We start from the raw sequence: 22330 nt of genomic DNA on the forward strand, positions 1-22330 counted from the left end.
TGGATCCCAGAAGGTTCCCACACTTATATAAACAGGATGTGCTGACTTTAATCATTAGTGAGTCTCTTACTCTGCCTGGTAGATGATCCTCCTCCAAAATACATTTGCTTGTGAGTAGTACTTGAAATGTAAGAGAAGAAAGCTGTGCTGTAAACAGGGCCGGTGCAAAGGTGTGTAGCGCCCAAGACAGACCAATGTGACCCCCACACCCCCCACCAAACCCACACTGCGTTGAATATGCACTTTGCCAAGTTAAGAGTGTCTCTCTCTTTCACTCTCATTCTAGCTGCCTCTGCCAACCCTGACTGTAGACAGAGTTCTACTTGACAACATGCCAGATACCTCCTGTTTCTTTTATGATGGATGAGAGAGCACAGGGTTCTAGCAGCCATATCAGGACCGAAGAAATCTGGACAACCAGTTTATAGATTATGACATCTTTCAACACAAGAACAGTCAAAGGATGTTCTTGCATAAGAGCTTCTGAGACGATCTGAAGAAAGGAAAGCGATGGTCTCAAAAGCTCTGTGCTACATAGAAATTCTTTTGATTGTTCTTAAGTTGAATCAATGAATGAAAGCTAAACAGGGGCAGAACTAAGATTTTGGCAGCCTTAGGCAGGAACAGAGATCAAAGAGCAAGGTACACACAATTTTAACGCAAGAGGGAGCAGGCTCCTCTTCAACTGGGGTATGTGGTACCTTCAAAACTGGCACCTTGACCTAAATCCACACCTGAAACAAACACAAGTCCATAGTTCAAATAAAAAAACATTTGTGGTGACATAAAAAGTTCAACACACTATTTAGACTGAAAAATTATTCATCCAAAGTGTTAACTTTCTGAACTGGGGTTTTTAGAGGGCTCCAGTTCAATCGGTTATTTCTCCCTCATAGTAAATAAATACAAACTGGGATTTACATTCCACTGATGAAATACCACTGAGCGTGAATCATGGCTGTGTGTGGGGTGCAATTCAAGAGCTTGGATCAGTCGTCTCCAGTGGTCATTTTAAAGAAAATAGTGGGGCTTATACATGTCTGGAATTTATCAGCATCCTAGTATTCAAGCAAATATTTGATTCTGATGTCACAAGTTAGGCACCACTGGCATTTCCCAATAAAAATCACTTTCATCTTTATTCCCACCCCTGCTGGGGGAATGAGTTGTTTCCAATTCGATACCACTACCCACAAAGAGACACCATTTGAATCTACAGGCCTGACTATCTGGCCTGTAGTTTTAAAGTCCGCTCTGTTATCACTTTTAAGAAGAAGGAAAACTCCTGGCTGTTCTCCAAAAATCAATTGATCAGATCCTTCAGCCGACCTGTCAGAACCCCTCTGAGCTTGCTTGATATCCTGAGATGTATCCCAGCTGGCTCTATCCACCTGCAGTTTTTACTTGTTCGGCACAAAGTCTTTCTTCTGTAACATCTACGCCACTACCGTACTTATTTATATTTATTTAAACAAATTTGTAGCCTGCCAGTCTAAAAATTCCAGCAGCTAACCACATTCATAATATCATAAACTGCCAAAGACTGCAATCCCTTGTTCAGTTTATTATTGATGCTTTTTTTGCTTGTCACCCTCCGCACGCTCTTCCCGTCCTCCTCTCAGTCTTGCATCTCACCTCCCGCATCTCTCCCCCTTTCAATGACTTGCATGAAAAACGTCATGTCACCCCAGTCACCTGCCTTAGCTATCCTTTCTTCTGCTGTTGCCTTCGCTGTCCTACTTTCACTGCTTGTCTCAGCTTCTTCTCCTTGATCTTCTTTTTAAGCTCTTTTTTGTATTTCCTGAATGCTAATGCCCTTACTTTTTCGGAAAATTATATCGGTTCCTTTTCCATCTTACCCTGATTTACTTCCCTGACTAGAAGCTTTGTTGCTCTTTCTATAGCACCTTCATCTACATCCTCTCACCCTGCTAGCGCCTCCCTAGGGAACTTTCCCATTTTCCCATGCTTGCTATTTTTGTGTGGTTCCTCTCTGTATTGGCCATTATGTCACCCCCATGCTGTCTGTTGATCACTGGGGCTCAGGTGGCCGCCTGCCTACAAACTATTTCTTCTTTTCAAAGTGCTAAGACCATTATCACCCCTTCCTTCATGAATTCCTTTACCAACTTTTTAAGGCGAGACCCTTGAAACGGATTTCAGGATCTTTCCACCTTTAACCCGCTCTTTCCACGGGATGTGCCAATTCACATCCAGCAGTTTAAAATCTCCCAACAGCAGCCCCTCCCCCATGACCACTTTTTTGATTTCTTCAGCCAGATTTTGGTCCAGTTCTTCCACACCTGTGCAGGAGATTTGTAGTCCGTACTGGTGCAAGGTGGAAGCACCGACTTCCCTTTCCAAGATGGTCCACAGTGCCTCCTCCTTTCTTACTGGACAGTAAACAGTTTTAATGAGGGAAGGTTCTAGAGTCCCTTATGCTATATAAAGCTGCTCACCCCCATTAAGAACAGATGTTTTCAGCTAGTATGAACTGTGACTTGAATTTTGAAGAATGCTATCTCATTGAATTTTAAGCCCTCAAATATGTTAAATGCCAGAGAATAATTCTTTTGCCAAGATGAGCTAAAGAAATAGACTTATACTCAGGTATGTCATCATTCTTTATTAATGATTATGGCACAGAAAAGCTAATCTTTTATTAGAAGGATATTTTGTGGATGGTAATCACAAAACAAACTTAGAATTTACTACACGTCTTTACATTTTACATATTCTACCAGACTGCATACTGTTTAGGGCAGTGCATAATATTTTATGCTGAGAGAAGCTAGTTTATATTTGCATTCACTAATGTTGATTTGTGTCTCTTTGGTCATATTAGTGTTGCATGCTCTTCAAATCATAAAATGGGTTACAGTGCCATCTTAAGGCTTTAGATGAACGCAAACTGGTTTTAAGGCTTGCCTCATGCAGCACAGCACTCCTAAATAGTGTTTGATATTGTTTAAAGGTTTCCTATCTCCCAAGTGATGTGATTATGGGTTAATTGTGCCCCTGCCTTATCATTCCCATTTCCACTGGCTTCTGAAGGCGTGAGCAGGTCAAGTGTGGACAGCTTGATTGCTTAAGGAACTTTGGAACCTCTCTCTTGTCAAAATTGTTTACTGTAAGAATAAATAAATATGAACCACTATACACATTTATCAAAATTAAAGTGCTAAGTCTTCTAGAGACGAGTATTTAATTTCGACTGTGTTGTCACTGGGGGACATTAATGGATTTCTATAGCCACTGCAGCAGCCATCCATTTCTATAACATGCGAAGATATTGCATCCATCTGATTGCTTTTAAATCAAAATTAATTTAAACATGCATTTTAAAAATCAGATAGCCTGGCTAATGATTCACTGGTAAAATTCTAAGTTACCAAGATAGCAATCTGGGCTCATGCACCAGGCCAAATTTTATCTTTCGAGTGGCTGAGGGATAAGAGTAGGCAGCAGAGTATTCAACATTGAAAAACTATTTGTGTGGTGGGAATGAGGCCCAGGAGTAGCACACTGGGTGCAACCACTCAGGATATCTGAGTTCCCCCGAGTCCTGTATTCAGTTCTTCCTCATTGGGACAGCAGGGGAAAAAGAGCACAATGGGGAGAGAGCAACTCTTAGCCACTACACAAGAGTGGCACAGGCAGACTGGATTCAGGGCTCTGGAGGAAGCTGCAGTCTGTGGGCTGCAGATGGGGATGGTTGCTGTGATAGCAGGATTCCAGATAGAGGGATAGACATGCATATTTTTCAAGAAGAAAATACTCAGTGACTAAGGACAAAGACCAATAAGCCATTGGTCTTTGTCCTTAGTCAGCCTCAATCCAAACCTCCACCCATCATAAATGGCTGTGAGTGGGAATGGAGCAGGCGATCCAATTCTATATTACGTTTTTAAAGTAGCAACTGCAGTTCCACCATACTTTACATGAAACAGCCCCTTTATAAGTTGTAGATTTAAAAATGCCACACACTTTTAGGATTCATGCTGACGCGTTATCGCAGTCACCATAACGCATGGGTATCAGGGCTGTTTCCACAATTTGAAAAGAAAAGAACAGAAATATCGCATCATTAGAATTATGGGAAATCTCATGACCAATATACAATACTATTTCGGTAAGGATTGGTTGATTTCACTTCCTTTTAGCTCCTGTTCTTATCACGTTAAGCGGAATCACATTCAACATTCTATCCACACATTTGAACAGAAGACTGCGTCCACAGTGTCTAGGGTTTGAAAGAACACACTGAGAAAGCAGAACCTGCTGGACACAGAGGGGCGGATTTTCAGCGCCCTGCTCGCCTAAATCCGCCCAAAACCGGGCGGATTTAGGCGAGCAGGGCCCTGCGCGCCGGTAAGCCTATTTTACATAGGCCTACCGGCGCGCGCAGACCCCGGGACTCGCGTACGTCCCGGGGTTTTCGGAGGGGGGCGTGTCGGGGGCGTGTCGGGGGGGCGGGCCCGGTCGACGCGGCGTTTCGGGGGCGTGTCGGCCGCGTTTTGGGGGCGGGTACGGGGCGTGGCTACGGCCCGGGGGCGTGGCCGCGCCCTCCGTACCCGCCCCCAGGTCGCGGCCCGGCGCGCAGCAGGCCCGCTGGCGCGCGGGGCTTTACGTCTCCCTCCGGGAGGCGTAAATCCCCCGACAACGGTAAGGGGGGGGTGTAGACAGGGCCGGGTGGGTGGGTTAGGTAGGGGAAGGGAGGGTAAGGTGAGGGGAGGGCAAAGGAAAGTTCCCTCCGAGGCCGCTCCGATTTCGGAGCGGCCTTGGAGGGAACGGGGGGAGGCAGCGCGGCTCGGCGCGCGCAGGCTATACAAAATCGATAGCCTTGCGCGCGCCGATCCAGGATTTTAGTGGATACGCGCGGCTCCGCGCGTATCTACTAAAATCCAGCGTACTTTTGCTTGAGTCTGATGCGCAAGCAAAAGTAGGCTGTTCGCGCGCCTCTTAAAATCTACCCCAGAGTGTCTTCCATAAGCAAAACAAATGCATTCAATGACCTTCTTTCAAAATGATCCCATCAAAGCCTTTGATTGAAGTTTGACAATGTGGTTAAATGTTACCTTCTTGTGCACAGTCTTCTGTCATTCTACCATTGCTTTACCTTTACCAGTCAAAGAAAACTCCTGCCCAGTGAAGAACCACACAGGTCTGTCTAATCACATCAGAAAAACTAAAAGCCAAAGGTGAAACAGATGAAAAGAAGATTCGCTGCGAAGGTCCTGATTCTCTGGTGCAGAAGACCGAGCACTGCGGACCCTCCACTGGCAAGCTTGCAGCAAAATCTTAACGAAACCCGAACACTGGTTAAGAGAGAGCACAGTGGCACATTCTGCCATTGGCAGACAAGTAAGGGGTCTGATTTACTAATGCACACTAAAGGGCTGATTTGGCTTTCATTAAGCTTCATGGAACAGTTTACTAAAAATTTGGGATAATGTGCATTAGGGTCCATTAGTGCATTATGGACTTTGATAGTAAAAAAAAAAAAGCTGAGCTCATAAACCTTGGTTCCTAAGTTAGGTGCCTACCTTCAGCTGAACTTAAGTGGCTAAGTTTTCAATTGAAAATTCAGATACATTTAGGCCTGCTTTTCATGTAGATTTAAGTTAGGCTCCTAGTTCTGAAAATCCATGCTAAACTCCTAACTTTATTTCCATATCCTAACTCCAACCCTGTAGCCACCCAACTTTCTAGGGACCTAAAACCTAAATTTAGGGACTCAGAGCTAGTAAATATTAAAAAGGAATAATTTAGACTCCTAAATCCAAATGTTAGGAGCATAAACCCTTTGTAAATTGTCTCCTTAGTAAATAGCCCTCTTAGATGTGGCAAATGTGGTTCCAGCTGTGCTTCTCACTGAGATCTCTTTCGATGCAGATCGATATCTGTTTACGCAGGTTTCATCAGTGCTGTCTTCCCAGATGCTTAAAGGATGCTTGCAGTGAAATCACATTATGGGTTATTTTTTTTTCAAGGCAGCAAAATCAGCAATTTGCGGAGTTAAGCAATTTGATTAATGTATGTGCCTGATTGAATTTAGAAACTGTGCCCTCAGCAAAACGTAAATGCAGAAACGGCGAGCACGCTTGCTTGTTTGAGTCACTTTGGAAAGCGGAGCCCTCTCTGTAGACAAAAAAAAAAAAAAAAACACTTCTGAGTTCAGCCTGCCGCCGTTATCCTGAGCTCGGTTTTCACGGGGAACCGCGGCATCCATGACGTTCATTGACGAGCCCGGCGAAGCGCACACGCAGCATGACCCGTGGGCAGAGAGAGAGAGAAGGCTGGAGTGGGGGCAGAGCTGAGATGCTCCCTCTTGTTTCTGGGTTTGCAATAGTGACGCCTCATTTTGTGATGATGTTGCATGAGATCCACATTGAGTCCTGTTACCTGGAGGTGAACCAACAGTCACTGAGAAAGAAGAACAACCTCGCCCTCATGTCTCTTCCCCCTCGGAGTGGCGACACGCGGCCACAGGCTTTCCACACCAGAGGTGGCTGCATCAAGTGCAAGCCCAACAGGCTTAAGTTCAGACTGCAAGCTCGTGTCACTCTGACTAAGCAGCCCAACAAGGGGTCCGTCACTGTCACAAAGGGATAAACGTGAGGGGGCAATTCTGAATAACTCGCGTGGCGGGAAAGTGTGCGGGGACCCGGAGACCTCGTAGAAAATTTAATAGGGAAACAATTGGGTAGAGTCCTTGGTAAACGGCCTGGAAGGTACTTCGACGCTTTGCACTTGCTTTGGGTGGCAGAACAGGGACAAAACTCCTACGGGCGATATTTACTTCCCCTGCGAAAGGTTATGCACACTTTGTGCTGCTCAGAGGGGAATGATTCCCTCCCTTCCTCCCGCCAGCAGGAGAAAAGCATTTCTTTCCTTGTTAATTTTTTCCCCCCGGCAGCTCTTCCTTTCTCGGATGGAACAGTGAGATTCTGGTGCCATGCGCCCCCATTCACAATCAGACGGGGATTTCCCCCCTGTTTTAATACACCCGCCCACTGTTTCTAGTCTGGTTACTGTCGCAATGGTCCCAAGGTCAGGGGCCAAGCGTTGGGACTCCTTCTGGAATCCCCGAATCATGGACTCTAAATCTGACCAGCAGGTGTCGCCTTTAACAACGGCAACAACTTCATCCTCTCAAGGGGCTGTGAACCCTTCCTTCTGCACCATCCCCAGCCCTGGGCTGAGGAAGGCCTGAACTGGCAATCGAACCATACATACGCCACATGGCGGCACCCAGCACTGCCACTGAGCCAGCCTATGAACACTTCTTACATGCCATCTGCCTCCTCGGTCACCCTCAGTCTAACATCTCAATTCCCGAGGACATCAGGATTATGCAAAGGAGATGGATCATGCATGGGACAGGTGCTCTCTCTTCCTAATGGCAGGGGTGCAGGGTGGGGATAATCGCACCCAGCAGCAGCAGCAGTTCATACCCGAGCATAATGCTGGGGCTGCCTATAGAGCAGCACAGGAAGAATTAGTGTTCCAGTTGAGAAGCATAGGTTGAGATTTAAATACTGGGCTTATTGCATAGATCAGTGGTTCTCAACCAGTGTGTAGCCAAGAACACGCAGGTATGTCGCCACACTTCCCGGTCCCCCCCGCTGATCCAGCTGCTCCCCGGTCCTCCTCCGCCCAGACTTAAAATGCTGTCAGCCCGGGCGGAACACGGCAGGATAGCTGGAGTCAGCGGCATCGGCATGGTCTCTTCTTCCCGCCTCCCCCGCCTCCCCTGCCCCCCGCGGCCCGGAAGAGGAAGTGGTGAGTATCGGGTGCGTGCGTTGGAAGAAGAGACCACGCTAGTGTGCTCAGTGTCGGCCGAAGAACAGAAGAGAGACGCGGCCGGAGGAATGAGCAGCGTGGCTCGCAGAAAAATGAAGAAGAACGTCAACCCCCGCAACCGATGGGACTCCTTTCTCCACGAGGGCTGAAAATGAAGGAGGTTAGGGTTGGGAGGAGGCTGCTGCTGCCGCTAGTTCCAGGGAGGGAGGGAGGGAGAGAGAATGAATGAGCAAGCAAGCGTGTGTGTTTGAGATCCTGTGTGTGTAGGTGTGTGAATGAGATAGCATGTGTGTGTGTGATTGAGAGTCTGTATATGTGAAAGAGAGTATGTGTGTGATTGAGAGCCTGCCTGTGAGAGAGAGAGCATGAATGTAAGTTTATGACTAGGAACCTGTATGTGTAAGTTTGTGATTGAAAACCTGTTTGTGTGAAAGAGTATGCGTGTGTGATTGAGATCCTTTGTGTGTGAGAGAGATCATGTGTATGTATGATTAAGAGCCTGTGTGTATAAGTAAGAGACAGAGAACATGTGTGTCTGTGTGAGATTGAGAGCTGGTTTAGGTGAGAGAGCATGTCAGTATGTGATTGAGAGCCTGTGTGTAAATGAGAAAAAGAGAGAACATGTGTGTCTGTGTGTGACTGAGAGCTGGTTTAGGTGAGAGAGCATGTCAGTATGTGATTGAGAGCCTGTGTGTAAATGAGAGAAAGAGAGAGCATGTGTGTCTGTGTGTGACTGAGAGCTGGTTTAGGTGAGGGAGCATCTGAGTATGTGATTGAGAGCCTGTGTGTAAATGAGAGAAAGAGAGAGAGCATGTTGGTAAGCATGTGAATGAGAGTTTGTGTGTGAGAGAAAAAGACAGCATGTATGTGTGTGATTGAAAACCTGAGTGTGTAAGTGTGAAAAGATAGACAGCATGTGTGTAAATGTGTAATTAAGAGCCTATATAAGTGAGAGAAAAAGCATGTGTATATGTGAGTGACTGAGAGCATATGTGTATAGGTGTGTAATTGAGAGCCAGTGTGAGAGAGAGTGCTGGTGTGTGACTGAGAGAGAGGACAAAGTTCCAAGCAATCCACCCCGCCTCCTGCTAATTCAAAACAATCTCAGGACACCTAGATATCAAATGTTCCCAGATATGCAGAGCAAAAAATTTTTTGTATCCTTATTTTTCATTACTGGGTCTTTGTGTCTGCTATTTTAAAATATTTTATTGGTATCTAGAAATTTTTTATATGAGTTTTTAATTATTGGATATTCCACTCAGCTGTTTTGAAATAATCTGTTCTTTTTGTTAGCATGGTTTTACTGCTACTGATTTTATATTTCTTGATTTGTTTTATAAGGATGGGAGATTTTTCTCTTTTTTCTTTATTACACTCAATACAGAGACTCTGGCTTGTTGCAGTTTCCAGTTTAGTTTTTGTCTGCATGCTTCTAGTTATGCATTTTGGTCTCTTTATTGTTTGTTAGGTGAGTGTAAGCACATGTGATTTAGGTGAGGTTTTCTGTTGGCGTGTAGTTTCTGTGTAGGGCTCTATAGCAGCCTGACTTGGTCCGTTTCCCTAATAGGAGATGTATTGGTGTCTTAAGGCCTGGTGTAATATTTTCAGTTGCCTTTTCTTAGGTAAGGTGGTTACTGTTTAAGTGCTGGAAATTGGTGCTGTTTTGGTGTGGGATGTTTACTATGTAGGAAATTTCTGTTCAGACAGAATACATATCTTTTTCTTGTGTCATTTTAAACAATAAAAATAATTACCGGACCTTTACTTTTTATTTCCACCGTGAATTGTAATGAGCAGTATGTCACACATGTGAGCGTGGTCTGTCAGGTGTGTCACGATGGGAAAAAGGTTGAGAACCACTGGCATAGATTGACATTGCTCTCTTTGGTTGAATGCAAGCATCAAGAGCACTAGTAGTAAATCTGAAAGAATGTGACTGTAGCCAATGTGCTTGTCTTGAAAGTGAGGTTCATTCTTGGCAGTATGCACAAAAGAAACCTATCTGAATTATCAAGGACTCTCACCAAGTAAAAATGTTGCTAATAGTATTTCTACCCTTACCATAAAACTTGAGGGTAACCTGCATGGAGCAGCAGTTACCATCTTTAACAGAAATCATGGGGTAACCTGCATGGAGCAGCAGTTACCATCTTTAACAGAAATCATGGGGTAGCCTGCATGGAGCAGCAGTTACTACCCTCAACAGAAATCATGGGGTAACCTGCATGGAGCAGCCGTTACTACCCTTAACGGAAATCATGGAGTAACCTGCATGGAGCAGCAGTTACTACCCTTAACAGAAATCATGGGGTAACCTGCATGGAGCAGCAGTTACTACCCTTAACAGAAATAATGGGGTAACCTGCATGGAGCAGCAGTTACTACCCTTAACAGAAATCATGGGGAAACCTGCATGGAGCAGCAGTTACTACCCTTAACAGAAATCATGGGGTAACCTGCATGGAGCAGCAGTTACTACCCTCAACAGAAATCATGGGGAAACCTGCATGGAGCAGCAGTTACTACCCTTAATAGAAATCATGGGGTAACCTGCATGGAGCAGCAGTTACTACCCTTAACAGAAATCATGGGGTAACCTGCATGGAGCAGCAGTTACTACCCTTAACAGACATCATGGGGTAACCTGCATGGAGCAGCAGTTACTACCCTTAACAGAAATCATGGGGTAACCTGCATGGAGCAGCAGTTACTACCCTTAACAGAAATCATGGGGTAACCTGCATGGAGCAGCAGTTACTACCCTTAACAGAAATCATGGGGTAACCTGCATGGAGCAGCAGTTACTACCCTTAACAGACATCATGGGGTAACCTGCATGGAGCAGCAGTTACTACCTTTAACAGAAATCATGGGGAAACCTGCATGGAGCAGCAGTTACTACCCTTAACAGAAATCATGGGGTAACCTGCATGGAGCAGCAGTTACTACCCTTAACAGAAATCATGGGGTAACCTGCATGGAGCAGCAGTTACTACCCTTAACAGAAATCATGGGGTAACCTGCATGGAGCAGCAGTTACTACCCTTAACAGACATCATGGGGTAATCTGCATGGAGCAGCAGCTACCACCTTTAACAGAAATCATGGGGTAACCTGCATGGAGCAGCAGTTGCTACCATTAAGAAACTTGCTGGGCAGAATGGATGGACCATTTGGTCTTTTTCTGCCCTCATTACTGTGTTACTATGTTACATGTACTTTTGGGAGAAAGATCTGCAAACAAATCTGACAAAATCTACTTGTGAGAAAACCAGAGATACCTTTAACATGTCAGCAAATTACCTTACAAATGATAAACGATACAACAATAAATCGTCAATCGCTATGGGCCAAGAATTCACTCCCTGAGCAAGCCATCTGCAAGGCTTCGTGCTTCTCACTGGGATTGGGCATTGGTTGTTAAAGGAACAGGACAAAAGTAGCTGCAAAGGTTAAAAGTAAAATATGGAAGAGTCACTTTCTGCTGATTGCAAAGGAAGCAAGACGTACCTGGGCTCCCAGCTCATTGTACAGCAGCTTCAGTGCCGTAAGCCTTTCGTCCAGTTCTTTCGGGTTTTCTGTCTGGCGCTTCTGCACAATCTGCCGCCCTGTCTTTATCACCGCTTCCACTTCCGGCTTCACTTCACTCAGGCTTTTGTATAATTTCTGACAGAGAGAAAGGAAAACACCCATCATAATTAGAAGGCGTAAAGCCACAGAATGTGCTGTTGTAATATTGTTCATTGCTTAAAGAGATTTTTAGCAGTATAGCAATTCAGGAATGATTTTAAATTAAATAACCAGCAAGATTCGGAACTGTTTTGTGCACTTTCCAAACCATTTGGTAAATGTACAAACAAAAATGATTCATTAGGAGGTCGCTACAGAAAATATTATTGCACGACCTTGATTAACACTGTTAGCCAACCTGTACCTCCTAAGAATGAAATTTCAGCTTCCATACAAGCAATTGATCCCAAAGCACACAAACCCCGCCACATCCAGTATCAGACAAGATTTGATGGAACCTAAAGACCATAAAAAGCAATATCACATTTAAAAGGACAGCGCGACAATTAGTTCTGTAAATACAAGTTTATTTTTTTAACTCTGTTCTAACCAGAAAGACGTCACGGGCACTTTTATTTCAATATTTTACATTTAGTATCCAGTTCTGTGCTAAAGGTCAACTTTAACAGTAAGTTCTGTGCAATTTCCTATGGACAAATGGGATACATTTCTCATTCATTTCTGTCAGGCTCCCTGGGGAGGGCGCTCTATATGAACTGAAAAATCAAGAAAGGATGAAACCATGACAGAATGGGAAGTAAATTAAATTAAATCCTCAAATATCTGAACAAAAAGTCTGAACTACAGAAAGCCTATAAATACATTTGCGGGCAAGAGTACATCCGGATCTACATTTTTTTCCCCAGAATGAATTTCCCGAAAGTTATGTAATTTGGTATGAATGCCAATTATGGACCCATCCTTAGATTTAAGATTGACCCCCATCAAGTCAGAACAGCAAAAGGTACCAAGTTCTTGAAGACAGGAAGTGTGTAGGGCTGGTGGGGAAAGGGGACAAGAGAGGAAACAGAGACTCTGCAACAGATTTTTCTCGGTGACAACAGGATGTTAGTCCTCGCACATGGATGACATCATCAGATGGAGTCCTGACATGGAAAACTTACATCAAAGTTTCTATAACTTTGATATGGCATATTGAGCATGCCAAGCATGCCCTATACCACATGTTCACGTGAGGTCCCTCTCCAGTCTTATAACATAGAATCTTCTAGATAAAGGAGCCCTGACCGACGTGCCGCAAATGCGCGGTAGAGAGCAGCTCTATCACGCATGCGCGGGCGAGCACGTCGGTCAGAGCGGAGCGTGCCTGAAAAATAAATGGCGCTGGGAGGAGCAGAAGCGGCGGCGAGGAGCAGTAGTGGTGAGGAGCAGTAGCGGCGGCGGCAGCGTGCGCAAGGGAGGGACCCCCCCCACCGGAGATCTTCCATCTGCGCCATCCGAGGGAAGGGGTTGTGGATGAGCTGAAAGGGGAGGGGATTGAGAGAGGGGGAGTGACTGAGGGGAGGGGGGAGGGAGGAGAGTGTGTGGAGGGGGGAGTGACTGAGGGGAGAGGGGAGGGAGGAGAGAGAGAGGGGAGGGGGGAAGGTGAGAGGGAGGAAGACTAGAGGAGGGAGGTGAGAGGGAGTGGGAGGGAGAATGAGGGGGGAATGAGTGTGAAGGAAATGGACTGAAATTTTTTTTTCAATGTAGCCCGTTGTTACGGGCTTAACGACTAGTAATATATAAATGAAAAAATAAGAGAAACTCAACTCCATGGGGTGACAGGCAGCTTTTGTGAGGACTACCATCCTGCTGTCCACGGAGAACACTTATTATAGGTGAGCACTCTGCTTTCTCTGCGGACAAGCAGGATGGAAGTCCTCACACATGGGTGAATCCCTAGCTATAGGCTGCTCCCCAAAACAAAAGAGGACCAACAGACACCCAACCAGGTGCCAATGGGCACTACAACCACAGTGCTGTTAGTAACAGAGGGGGGGACGGGGGGGGACAGCCTGAACCCAAACAACAGGCCCTAGACAGGAAGAGTTGGGTTCTATACCTCAAAAGGTTCCGAAGGACAGACTGGCCAAACCTACATTCACATCAGCCATCCCTATCCAAACAATAGTGATATCTGAATGTGTAGAGAAAACTCCACATTGCAGCTTTGCAGCTCTCCTCAATGGAAATTGCTCGCAAGTGGGCCACCGATGCTGCCATGGCTTTGATAGAATGAGCCTTGACATGACCCGCAAGATGCAGTCCCGCCTGGGCATAACAGAAGGAGATGCAATCTGCTAGCCAATTGGATAGTGTCTGGTAACAGCAGCGCCTTACCTAATCCTATCAAAAGAAATAAAAAGTTGGGTGGACTGTCTATGGGCTTCTGTCTGCTCCAGATAGAAGGCTAAGGCTTGTTTGCAGTACAAACTGTGCACTGCTCGTTCTCCTTGGGGCAAATGGGGTCTGGGAAAGAACGTTGGCAGGATGATGGACTGGTTAAGATGGAAGGCCTTCCCCACCCTAGTCAGGAACTTAGGGTGTGTACGCAAGACCACCCTGTCATGATAAAACTTCGTGTAAGATGGGTAAGTCCCTGAGCCCTGGAGTTTGCTGACCCTGTGCGCTGAAATGACCACCACCAAAAATATGACCTTCCATGTCAGGTACTTCAGGTCACAGGAGCGCAGCAGCTCAAAAGGAGCTTTCATCAGCTGAGTGAATACCATGTTGAGGTCCCAAGACCCAGCGGTAGGCCTTGGGGAGGCTTCAATTGAAGCAGGCCCTGCATGAATTGTACAACTAAAAGCTGTACAGAGATGGGCATACCATCTATACCATGGTGGTATTCGCCAATTGCACTGAGATGAACTCTAACGGAGTTGGTTTTAAGCCAGTTTCTGATAGGTGTAGAAGGTAATCAAGCAGTTTTTGTGTGGGGCAGGAGAACGAATCTAGGGTCTTCTGCTCACACCACATGGAAAACCTCCTCTACTTCAGTCCATAGGACTTTCTAGTGGAAGGCTTTCTAGAAGCCAACAGGACCCGAGACACATCCCCTGAGAGATCGAGTGGTTGCAGAATTTAGCTCTCAACATCCAGGCTATGAACAACAGAGCCTTGAGGTTGGGATGCCACAACCTGCCTCGATCCTGCATTATGAAATCTGGGGAAGTTCTCAGACTGATTGGCCTTGGGATGGACAACTCCCGAAGGAGTGGAAATTAGACCTGTCTAAGCCAATAAGGGGCTATGAGGATCATATTCCCCTTGTCCTCATGAAGCCTCAAGAGAGTCTTCGCCACCAAGGGAATCGGAGGCTATGTGTACATAAGACCCTTCCCACAATGGCATCTGAGGCTGGTTTTCCATCTAATTGTTACGACTGTCGCTGCCTTACGTCTCCACTCCGCCCTCCTTACCTATCTGGCGACTCCTCCTGCGGTTGACAGACATTTGGCTGCCGCGGCGTCTGCCTGCCGTCCTCTCCGGCGTCCCCGGATCGGCTTGGGCACTGCCTCCTGCCATGCTGTTCAGCTGCCTTAGGGTGCGTGCGCCACGCGGCCCTGATTCAAGTACCTTCAGTGGCGCGAACCTCAGGGGCGTCCCCCTGTGATGACATCATGCATCCAGGATACAAAAGGCCTACGCGATTGCTAACTAATGTGGTATATCAACCACATGGGATTCGCTCTCCGTACCTTGCAACTCTGCCTCCTTCGGACCTACTCTATTTGGGGTACCCGCTCCTCGGAGGCCTCTCTCTCATTCTTATCTTTCAGGTCGCAGTCTGGAACCGGTACTCGCTCCTTGAGGCCCCATGTTCCTGGACTCACTACTTGGACTCCATTTCTGCCAGGAAGACACCGCTGCCTATAACATCTGTGAGTTACCATCTCTACCTCTCAGAGCTATTCCCTGGAACCAGGTACTCGCTCCTCGAGGGCCTGCCTTTACTCCAGTTCCTGTGCTCCACACTGAGAGACCACTGCGTGAGTACATTACCAACGAGGCTCTATTCCTAAACTCTGCATATCCTGCTACTACTGACAATATCAGTTCTCTCTATTACAGCACAGCCATTGTGGGATCGCTGTTCCAGAGCCTGAGGGACTACAAGCCCAACCGGGCTACTTTCCAGCTCACTACTGCCACCTCTGGTGGTTCACCAATCCTGTATAATAAAAGAACTAGAGTGTGTGTGTCTCCTACGCTGAGCCTGACCTGTGGCCCCTCACGGAACTTCCCCCCATGGGCGTGGTCATCTGCCACAGGTCCAGGGATCCACCCAAAACCCTTACAAATAATAACACTAACCTGTATAGGGAGCAGAACCAAGGCACCTTCCTGTTGCAAGGGGCACAAATAGATCTATGTACGGGCTCCCCCAGAGGCAGAATATCCGATTCACCATCTCCTGGTCCAGGGACCACTCATGGGGTCTGAAGGCGTGACTCAGTCTGTCCACTATCATGTTCTCTGTCTTGGCCAGGTACATGGCCCAGCACCATCCCGTGGGATAGGGCCCATGACCAGATCTGGACCAATTCATGACACAGGAGGTACGATCCTGTACCTCCTTGCTTGTTGATATACCACATAGCTACCTGGTTGTTAGTTTGGATCAGAACAACTGTGTTGGACAGCCGATCTCTGAAAACCTATAGTGCATAATGGATCGCCCGAAGCTCCAGGAAGTTGATTTGACAACCGCTTTCCTGAGCAGACAAGAGACCCAGGATGCTGAGCCCATCTAAATGAGCTCCCCAGCCCAGGGTGGATACATCTATGGTTAGGACAATTAGGGTAGGAAGACTTCGAAAAGAGATCCCCTCTTCCAGATTTGAAAGTAGCCGCCACCAGGACAACAAGTCCCATTGAGGCTGGATGATCAGATGCAGTCCTGGAGATTCTGTATGGCCTGCCACTACTGTGAACTCAGGTTCTATTGGGCTATGCACATGTGTAATTGTACCAAGGGAGTGACATGGACGGTTATGGCCACATGGCCCAACAGCCTCAATATGTGCCAGGCTGACACCTGTTGGCTCTGCTGAATCTCTGCTGCAATGGTCATCAAAATGATGGCCCTCTGACTAGGCAGGATGGCCTTGGCCTAGGCCGTGTCTAGCAGGGCTCCTATGAAGTCCAATTGAGGTGATGGGACGAGATGGGACTTCGGGTAGTTGATGACAAACCCTAGAGACTCCAACACCTGGATGGACAAGCGCATGGACCTGATGGCCTCTGCCTGAGATGTGCTCTTGATCAGCCAATCATCCAGATAGGGGGAAAACATGCACCCCCAGCCCTGTGGAGGTGCGCCACCACCACGGCCAGGCATTTTGTAAAGACTCATGCGGTTGATGTTAGCCTGAACTGCAACACCCAGTACTAGAAATGTTGTTTTCCCACCACAAATCGAAGATAGTTCCTGTGACTGGGGAAGATCTCAATGTGAGTATTTGTGTCCTTTAGATCGAGGGAGCATAGCCAGCCCCCTTTCTGTAAAAAGGGGATCAAGGTGCCCAGGAAAACCATCTTGATCTTTTTTTTTTTTTTTTTAGAAGTGTGTTCAAGGCCCTTAGGTCTAGGATGGGATGGAGTCCTCCTGTTCTCTTTGGAATCAGAAAGTACCTGGAGAAGAATCCCCAGCTTCTTTGCCCTGATGGAACAGGCTTGACCACTCTGGCCGTAAAGAGGGAGGAGAGCTCTGCTAATAGTACCTCCTGATGCACTATTGGCCCCCAAAATGGGATTGGAGGGCAATTTGGCAGGACACCCAATAGATTAAATTGGTTCCCTAGATGGACGATGGAGAGAACTCATTGGTCTGAGGTTACACTGGGCCACTGGTTCATGAAGGACCATAACCTGCCCCTGACTGGGGGTCCAACGTCCTTGGTATGGGTGACTGGTCTATACTCCCTATAACCCTGTCAAAACCCTGGGTCATAGGGAGGCACGGGCTGGGACTTAGGGACTCTCTGCTGCCTGAGATGGGCATGGGAGCCCTGATGGTGTTGATGGGAGTGAGGGGGCGGAGGATAGTACTTCTGGTGAAAGAAAGACTTCCTCTGTCCCATTCTCTCCAGCCTCCCAGAAGAGGAGGACGGGTCCGGAGTGCTGGCAGAGATTTGCTGGAGGGTTTCATGGCAGTCCCGGAGCTGGGACACCGCGTCCCTCACCCTGTCTCTGAAGAGATTCTCCCCAGTATACTACACGTCAGCGAGTTGCTCCTGTACTTCTGGTCGGAGATCTGAGGCCCACAGCCATGCCATTCAACAGGAGCTGATTCTCACTGCAGAGACCCTTGATGCCATCTCAAAAACATTGTAGGTTGCTTGGGCCTCCTGTTTTCCACACTCCAGGCCCTAATACACCAGCGAAATGAGGGTGTCCTGCTGCTGTTGAGGTAGTTGCTCGGCCACCTCCTGCACCTGCTTCCAGATGTCCCACGTATACTGGCTCATGTAGAGCTGGTAGGAAGCAATGCGGGCAATGAGCATGGTCCCTTAAACACCTTCCTCCCAAGAGTGTCCATTGCTCTGTGGTCCTTCCCTGGGGGCACAAAGAAATGGGTTAGAGAATACTTGGTCCTCTTGAGAGCAGATCTGACAATCACTGATTGGTGAGGAAGCTGATGTTTATCAAATCTGGCAGCCTTCTGGAAGAAGTAGACCCCCATCAGCACTAAGAGGGGATGTTCCCATATCCTCAGCAGCAGCACCTTAAGGATCTTGTGATCTCCTTAGAAGGCTCCACAAACTGGAAGATCTCAAGCATTTTGTGTCTGGTATCCTCCTCTAGCCAGCAACTGAAATTGGATGGCTTCCACCATCCCCCTCACAAACCCTGCGAAGGTTAAGTCCTCAGGCAGAGACTTCCTTTGCTGCTCTGGAGGAGAAGGGTCTGAGAGGAGATCCTCAGAGCCCTCATCGGAGGACTCCAAGATACCATTCCCCCAAGGGTCATGGGGACCCTCATCCTCACTGTAAGCCACAGGGAAAGGGGCCCTAGGCGCTCAAACTTTGTCCAGAGGCACAGGCACCAGTAAAGCTGGATGGAGGGCTACAGACCTTGGCAGCTCTGCCAGCCTAGATAGAGCTTCCTCCTTGGATAAACCGGCAATAACCACCATATCGGTAGGGGGAGGCATCAGTGTCCCGCCAGGCACCAATGGTGTTCCGGGAAACGATGCCTGCTGGATCAGTAATGCACCAATGAGTGCATTGAGTTTTTCCAGCGATGCCACAGGACCAATACGTTGCAGCACCCATTCCACCACCAGCTGGACTCACTGCTCCAGCTCCTCCACGAATACTGCCCATGCCAACACCGACATTGAGGAAGGAGGGCTGGCCATATCCTCTTCGGATCCATGAGGCGGATTGGTGACTGGCATCAGGTCCAGTGGAGACCATTGTGGACCCCTGGCATTGATGGAGGACTAGCGCTTCTCACCATGGGGCTGCTTCGGGGGCATCATTGTAAAAGCCGGTGCATCCACGTGCCCGGGCACCATGCATCAATGGGGACCAATACTGATACTTCTTTGGCTTCTCTCGATGCTCGGCCTGGTTCTTCCCCAGTGCCGAGGCCAATGACGAGGATCCAGATGTCCTCAGCCTGGAGAAGCTCAACAGTGGTCAGTCTCCAGCGCCCCTATCCACCAATGGCACAGACGGTCCAGCCGATGTTGATGGAGCAGTGTCCATCGGTGTGGCTCCTAAGTCTATTGATTCCAAAGCCACCAATGCCGATGGCTTGGCGTTCTTCAGCCCAAAGATCTGCTCGATCTTGTTGAGCCAAAGATGACGTCCCTGCAGGATCATTTGTGCACATAAGCGGCAACCCTGGATGTCATGCAGTGCCCCCAGGCAGGGGACACATATCTCATGTGAAGTTCAGTCCTTTTTGGTTGTTATCTGAATGCAAATCCTCTTTTCCAAATTTCCCTTTGCCATTGAAGCAGAGAGCAATGTTGGGGTTGCATTAACCATGCAAGGGATTTTTTTGAGTAAGGGTAGTAATCACAAGGTAGTAAACATTCCAGCAAGCCACACCCATGGCTCTACTCTTCATTCCCATCCTCTAGCCTCTATGGATCCACAGTGTTTATCCCACACCACTTTGAAATCTTTCACAGTTTTAGTCTTCACCACTTCCTCCGGAAGGGCATTCCAGGCATCCACCACCCTATCCTTGAAGAAATACATCCTGACATTGGTTCTGAGTCTTCCTCCCTGGAGCTTCAAATCATGACCGTTGTAAAAGGTTTCTTGTTGACCATGAATCATTAAAATCTTTCAAGTATCTGAAAGTCTGTATCATATCACTTCTGCTCCTCCTCTCCTCCAGGGTGTACATATTTAGGTTCTTTAATCTCTCCTCATAATTCATTTTATGAAGACCATCCACCTTTTTGGTCGCCCTTCTCTGGACCGCCTCCATCCTGTCTCTGTCCCTTTGGAGATACGGTCTCCAGAACTGAACACAGTACTCCAGGTGGGGATCATCACTTCCTTTCTCTTACTAGATATTCCTCTCTCTACGCAGCCCAGCATTCTTCTGGCTTTAGCTATTGCCTTGTAACATTGTTTCACCGACTTCAGATCGTTAGACACTATCACCCCAAGGTCTTTCTCCTGCTCCGTGCACATCAGTCCTTCACCTCCCATCAAATACAATTCTTTCGAATTTCCACTCCCCATATGCATGACTCTGCACTTCTTGGCATTGAATCTCAGCTGCCATATCTTTGACCACTCTTCCAGTTTCCTTAAATCATATCTCATTCTCTCCACTCCTTCCAGCATGTCCACTCTGTTGCAGATCTTAGTATCATCCGCAAAAAGACAAACCTTACCTTCTATCCCGTCCACAATGTCGCTCACAAAGATATTGAACAGGACTGGTCCCAACACCGATCCTTGTGGCACTCCACTTTACACCGCTCTCTCTTCAGAGTAAGTTCCATTTACCGTCACACATTGTCTTCTGTCCGTCAACCAGTTTGCAATCCAGGCCACCATCTTGGCACCCACTCCTAAGCTTCTCATTTTATTCACAAGCCTCCTGTGTGAGACCGTATCAAACATTTGCTGAAATCCAAGTAGATGACATTGAGCGCTCTTCCTCTATCTAATTCCCTAGTCACCCAATCAAAAAAGTCAATCAGATTTGTCTGACAGGACCTTCCCCTGGTGAATCCATGCTGCCTCTGGTCCAGCAATTCTTCCGACTGTAGATAGTTCACTATTCTTTCTTTCAGCAGCGACTCCATTACCTTTCCCACCACCAAGATGAGGCTAACCGGCCTGTAGTTTCCAGCCTCCTCTCTGCTCCTCCTCTTGTGAAGCGGGAACACCACCACTCTTCTCCAATCACTCGACACCACTCTCGTTTCTAGGGATCTGTTGAACAGGTCACTCAGTGGACCCACCAGTACATCTCTAAGCTCCCTCAGTATCATGGGATGGACCTCATCAGGTACCATGGCTTTGTCCACTTTTATTTTTCCTAGCTCTTTCCATACATTCTCTTCTGTAAATGGAGTTACATCTACTCCACTCCCTTCCAGTTTCTTGTTAACTAGCAATGGTCCTTCTCCAGTGTCCTCTTTAGTGAACAACGAACTGAAGTATTTGTTTAATATTTCTGCCATTTCTTCATCTCTCTCCAGCCATTGATCCTTTTCACTTTTCAATTTCACTCTACCACTTGGAACTTTTCTCCTTTCTCTGATGTATCTGAAAAATGTTTTGTCACCTCGCTTTATCTCTTTGGCAATCCTTTCTTCCACTTGACTTTTTGCTATCTTGATTACTGTCTTCGTCTCCCTCAGTTCCATCAGATATTCTTCCTTGTGCTCCTCCTTTAGGGATCCTTTATATTTTTTGAATGCTGTTTTTTTAGCTTTTATTTTGTCAGCCACCTCCTTTGAGAACCATTTAGGTTTCATTTTTCTTTTGCTTTTCTTTACTTTTCTGACATATAGATTAGTTGCCTTGGTAATTGCTCCATTTATTTTGGTCCATTGTTGTTCCATATCTCTCTTGTTCTGCCATCCTTCTAGTTCTTCTTCCAGATACTTCCCCATTTCATCAAAGTTCGAGTTTTTGAACTGCAAAACTCGGGTCTTCGTGTTACTTCTCCATATCCTATTTGTAATATGAAACCATACTGTTTGATGAGCACTGGTGCCGAGGTGGGCATCCACCTGGACATTAGAGACATTATCTCCATTGGTGAGCACTAAATAGAGTATAGTTCCCTCCCTCGTGGGTTCCATTACCATTTGTTTGAACAGAGCCTCTTGCAGGGTTCTGTTCAAACAAATATTACTACTACTACTTATATTTATCATTTCTATAGGATTACACAACATATGCAGCACTTTAAAATATGGCAAAGATATGCTCAGGAATCAATCTATTGATAATCAATGGCTGCTATCTGCAATGCATTCCCACAGAACACAGTGCTTCCCTATGCCTCATTCTTTTCCTTCATGTGGAGATGGGCAACAAATGTAGTTGTAGATCCAAATTATGCCTATGTTAGCAAATTTGCTCAGTGGAAACATTCACAGATATTAATGCATTTTGATCCCAAAAGGTTTCTTGTTACTTCTATAAATTCAAGGTCATTTTTTTAGATGTTTGATGATATTCCAAGATCTAATTTACATTTCAAAATCTTCTAAGGCTTTTGTTTGAGAAACTTAAAATTATTTGAACAACATATTTCCATGGGTGGTATTCGTATAAATTCCAAACACTTAGTCCAAGAACTGGATTACCACAAACAGAACACAGCCTTGCCTGAAATTCAAATTGAAGTTTGCAAAGCTCATTTTGAAAACTTCATCCATCCTCCTTTATGTGCCTGCTTCCCAGTGTCTGCCATTTTTAAAAGGATGTTACTATTATCCAGGCATCAAATG

The 22330-nt window shown here is 46.6% G+C and overlaps 1 protein-coding gene across 1 annotated transcript in view; it reads right to left on the reverse strand.

Annotated features, from left to right (window-relative positions):
• DMD (dystrophin) overlaps window positions 1-22330 on the reverse strand; it is a 3148630-nt gene that overhangs the window by 1559484 nt on the left and 1566816 nt on the right. The window contains exon 33 of the mRNA XM_029603105.1: window positions 11320-11475. Coding sequence (XP_029458965.1) covers window positions 11320-11475 — 156 coding nt within the window. The remainder of the gene's footprint in view (window positions 1-11319; window positions 11476-22330) is intronic.

Source organism: Rhinatrema bivittatum, chromosome 5 (assembly GCF_901001135.1).
Source record: "Rhinatrema bivittatum chromosome 5, aRhiBiv1.1, whole genome shotgun sequence".
NCBI classification, from domain to species: domain Eukaryota; kingdom Metazoa; phylum Chordata; class Amphibia; order Gymnophiona; family Rhinatrematidae; genus Rhinatrema; species Rhinatrema bivittatum.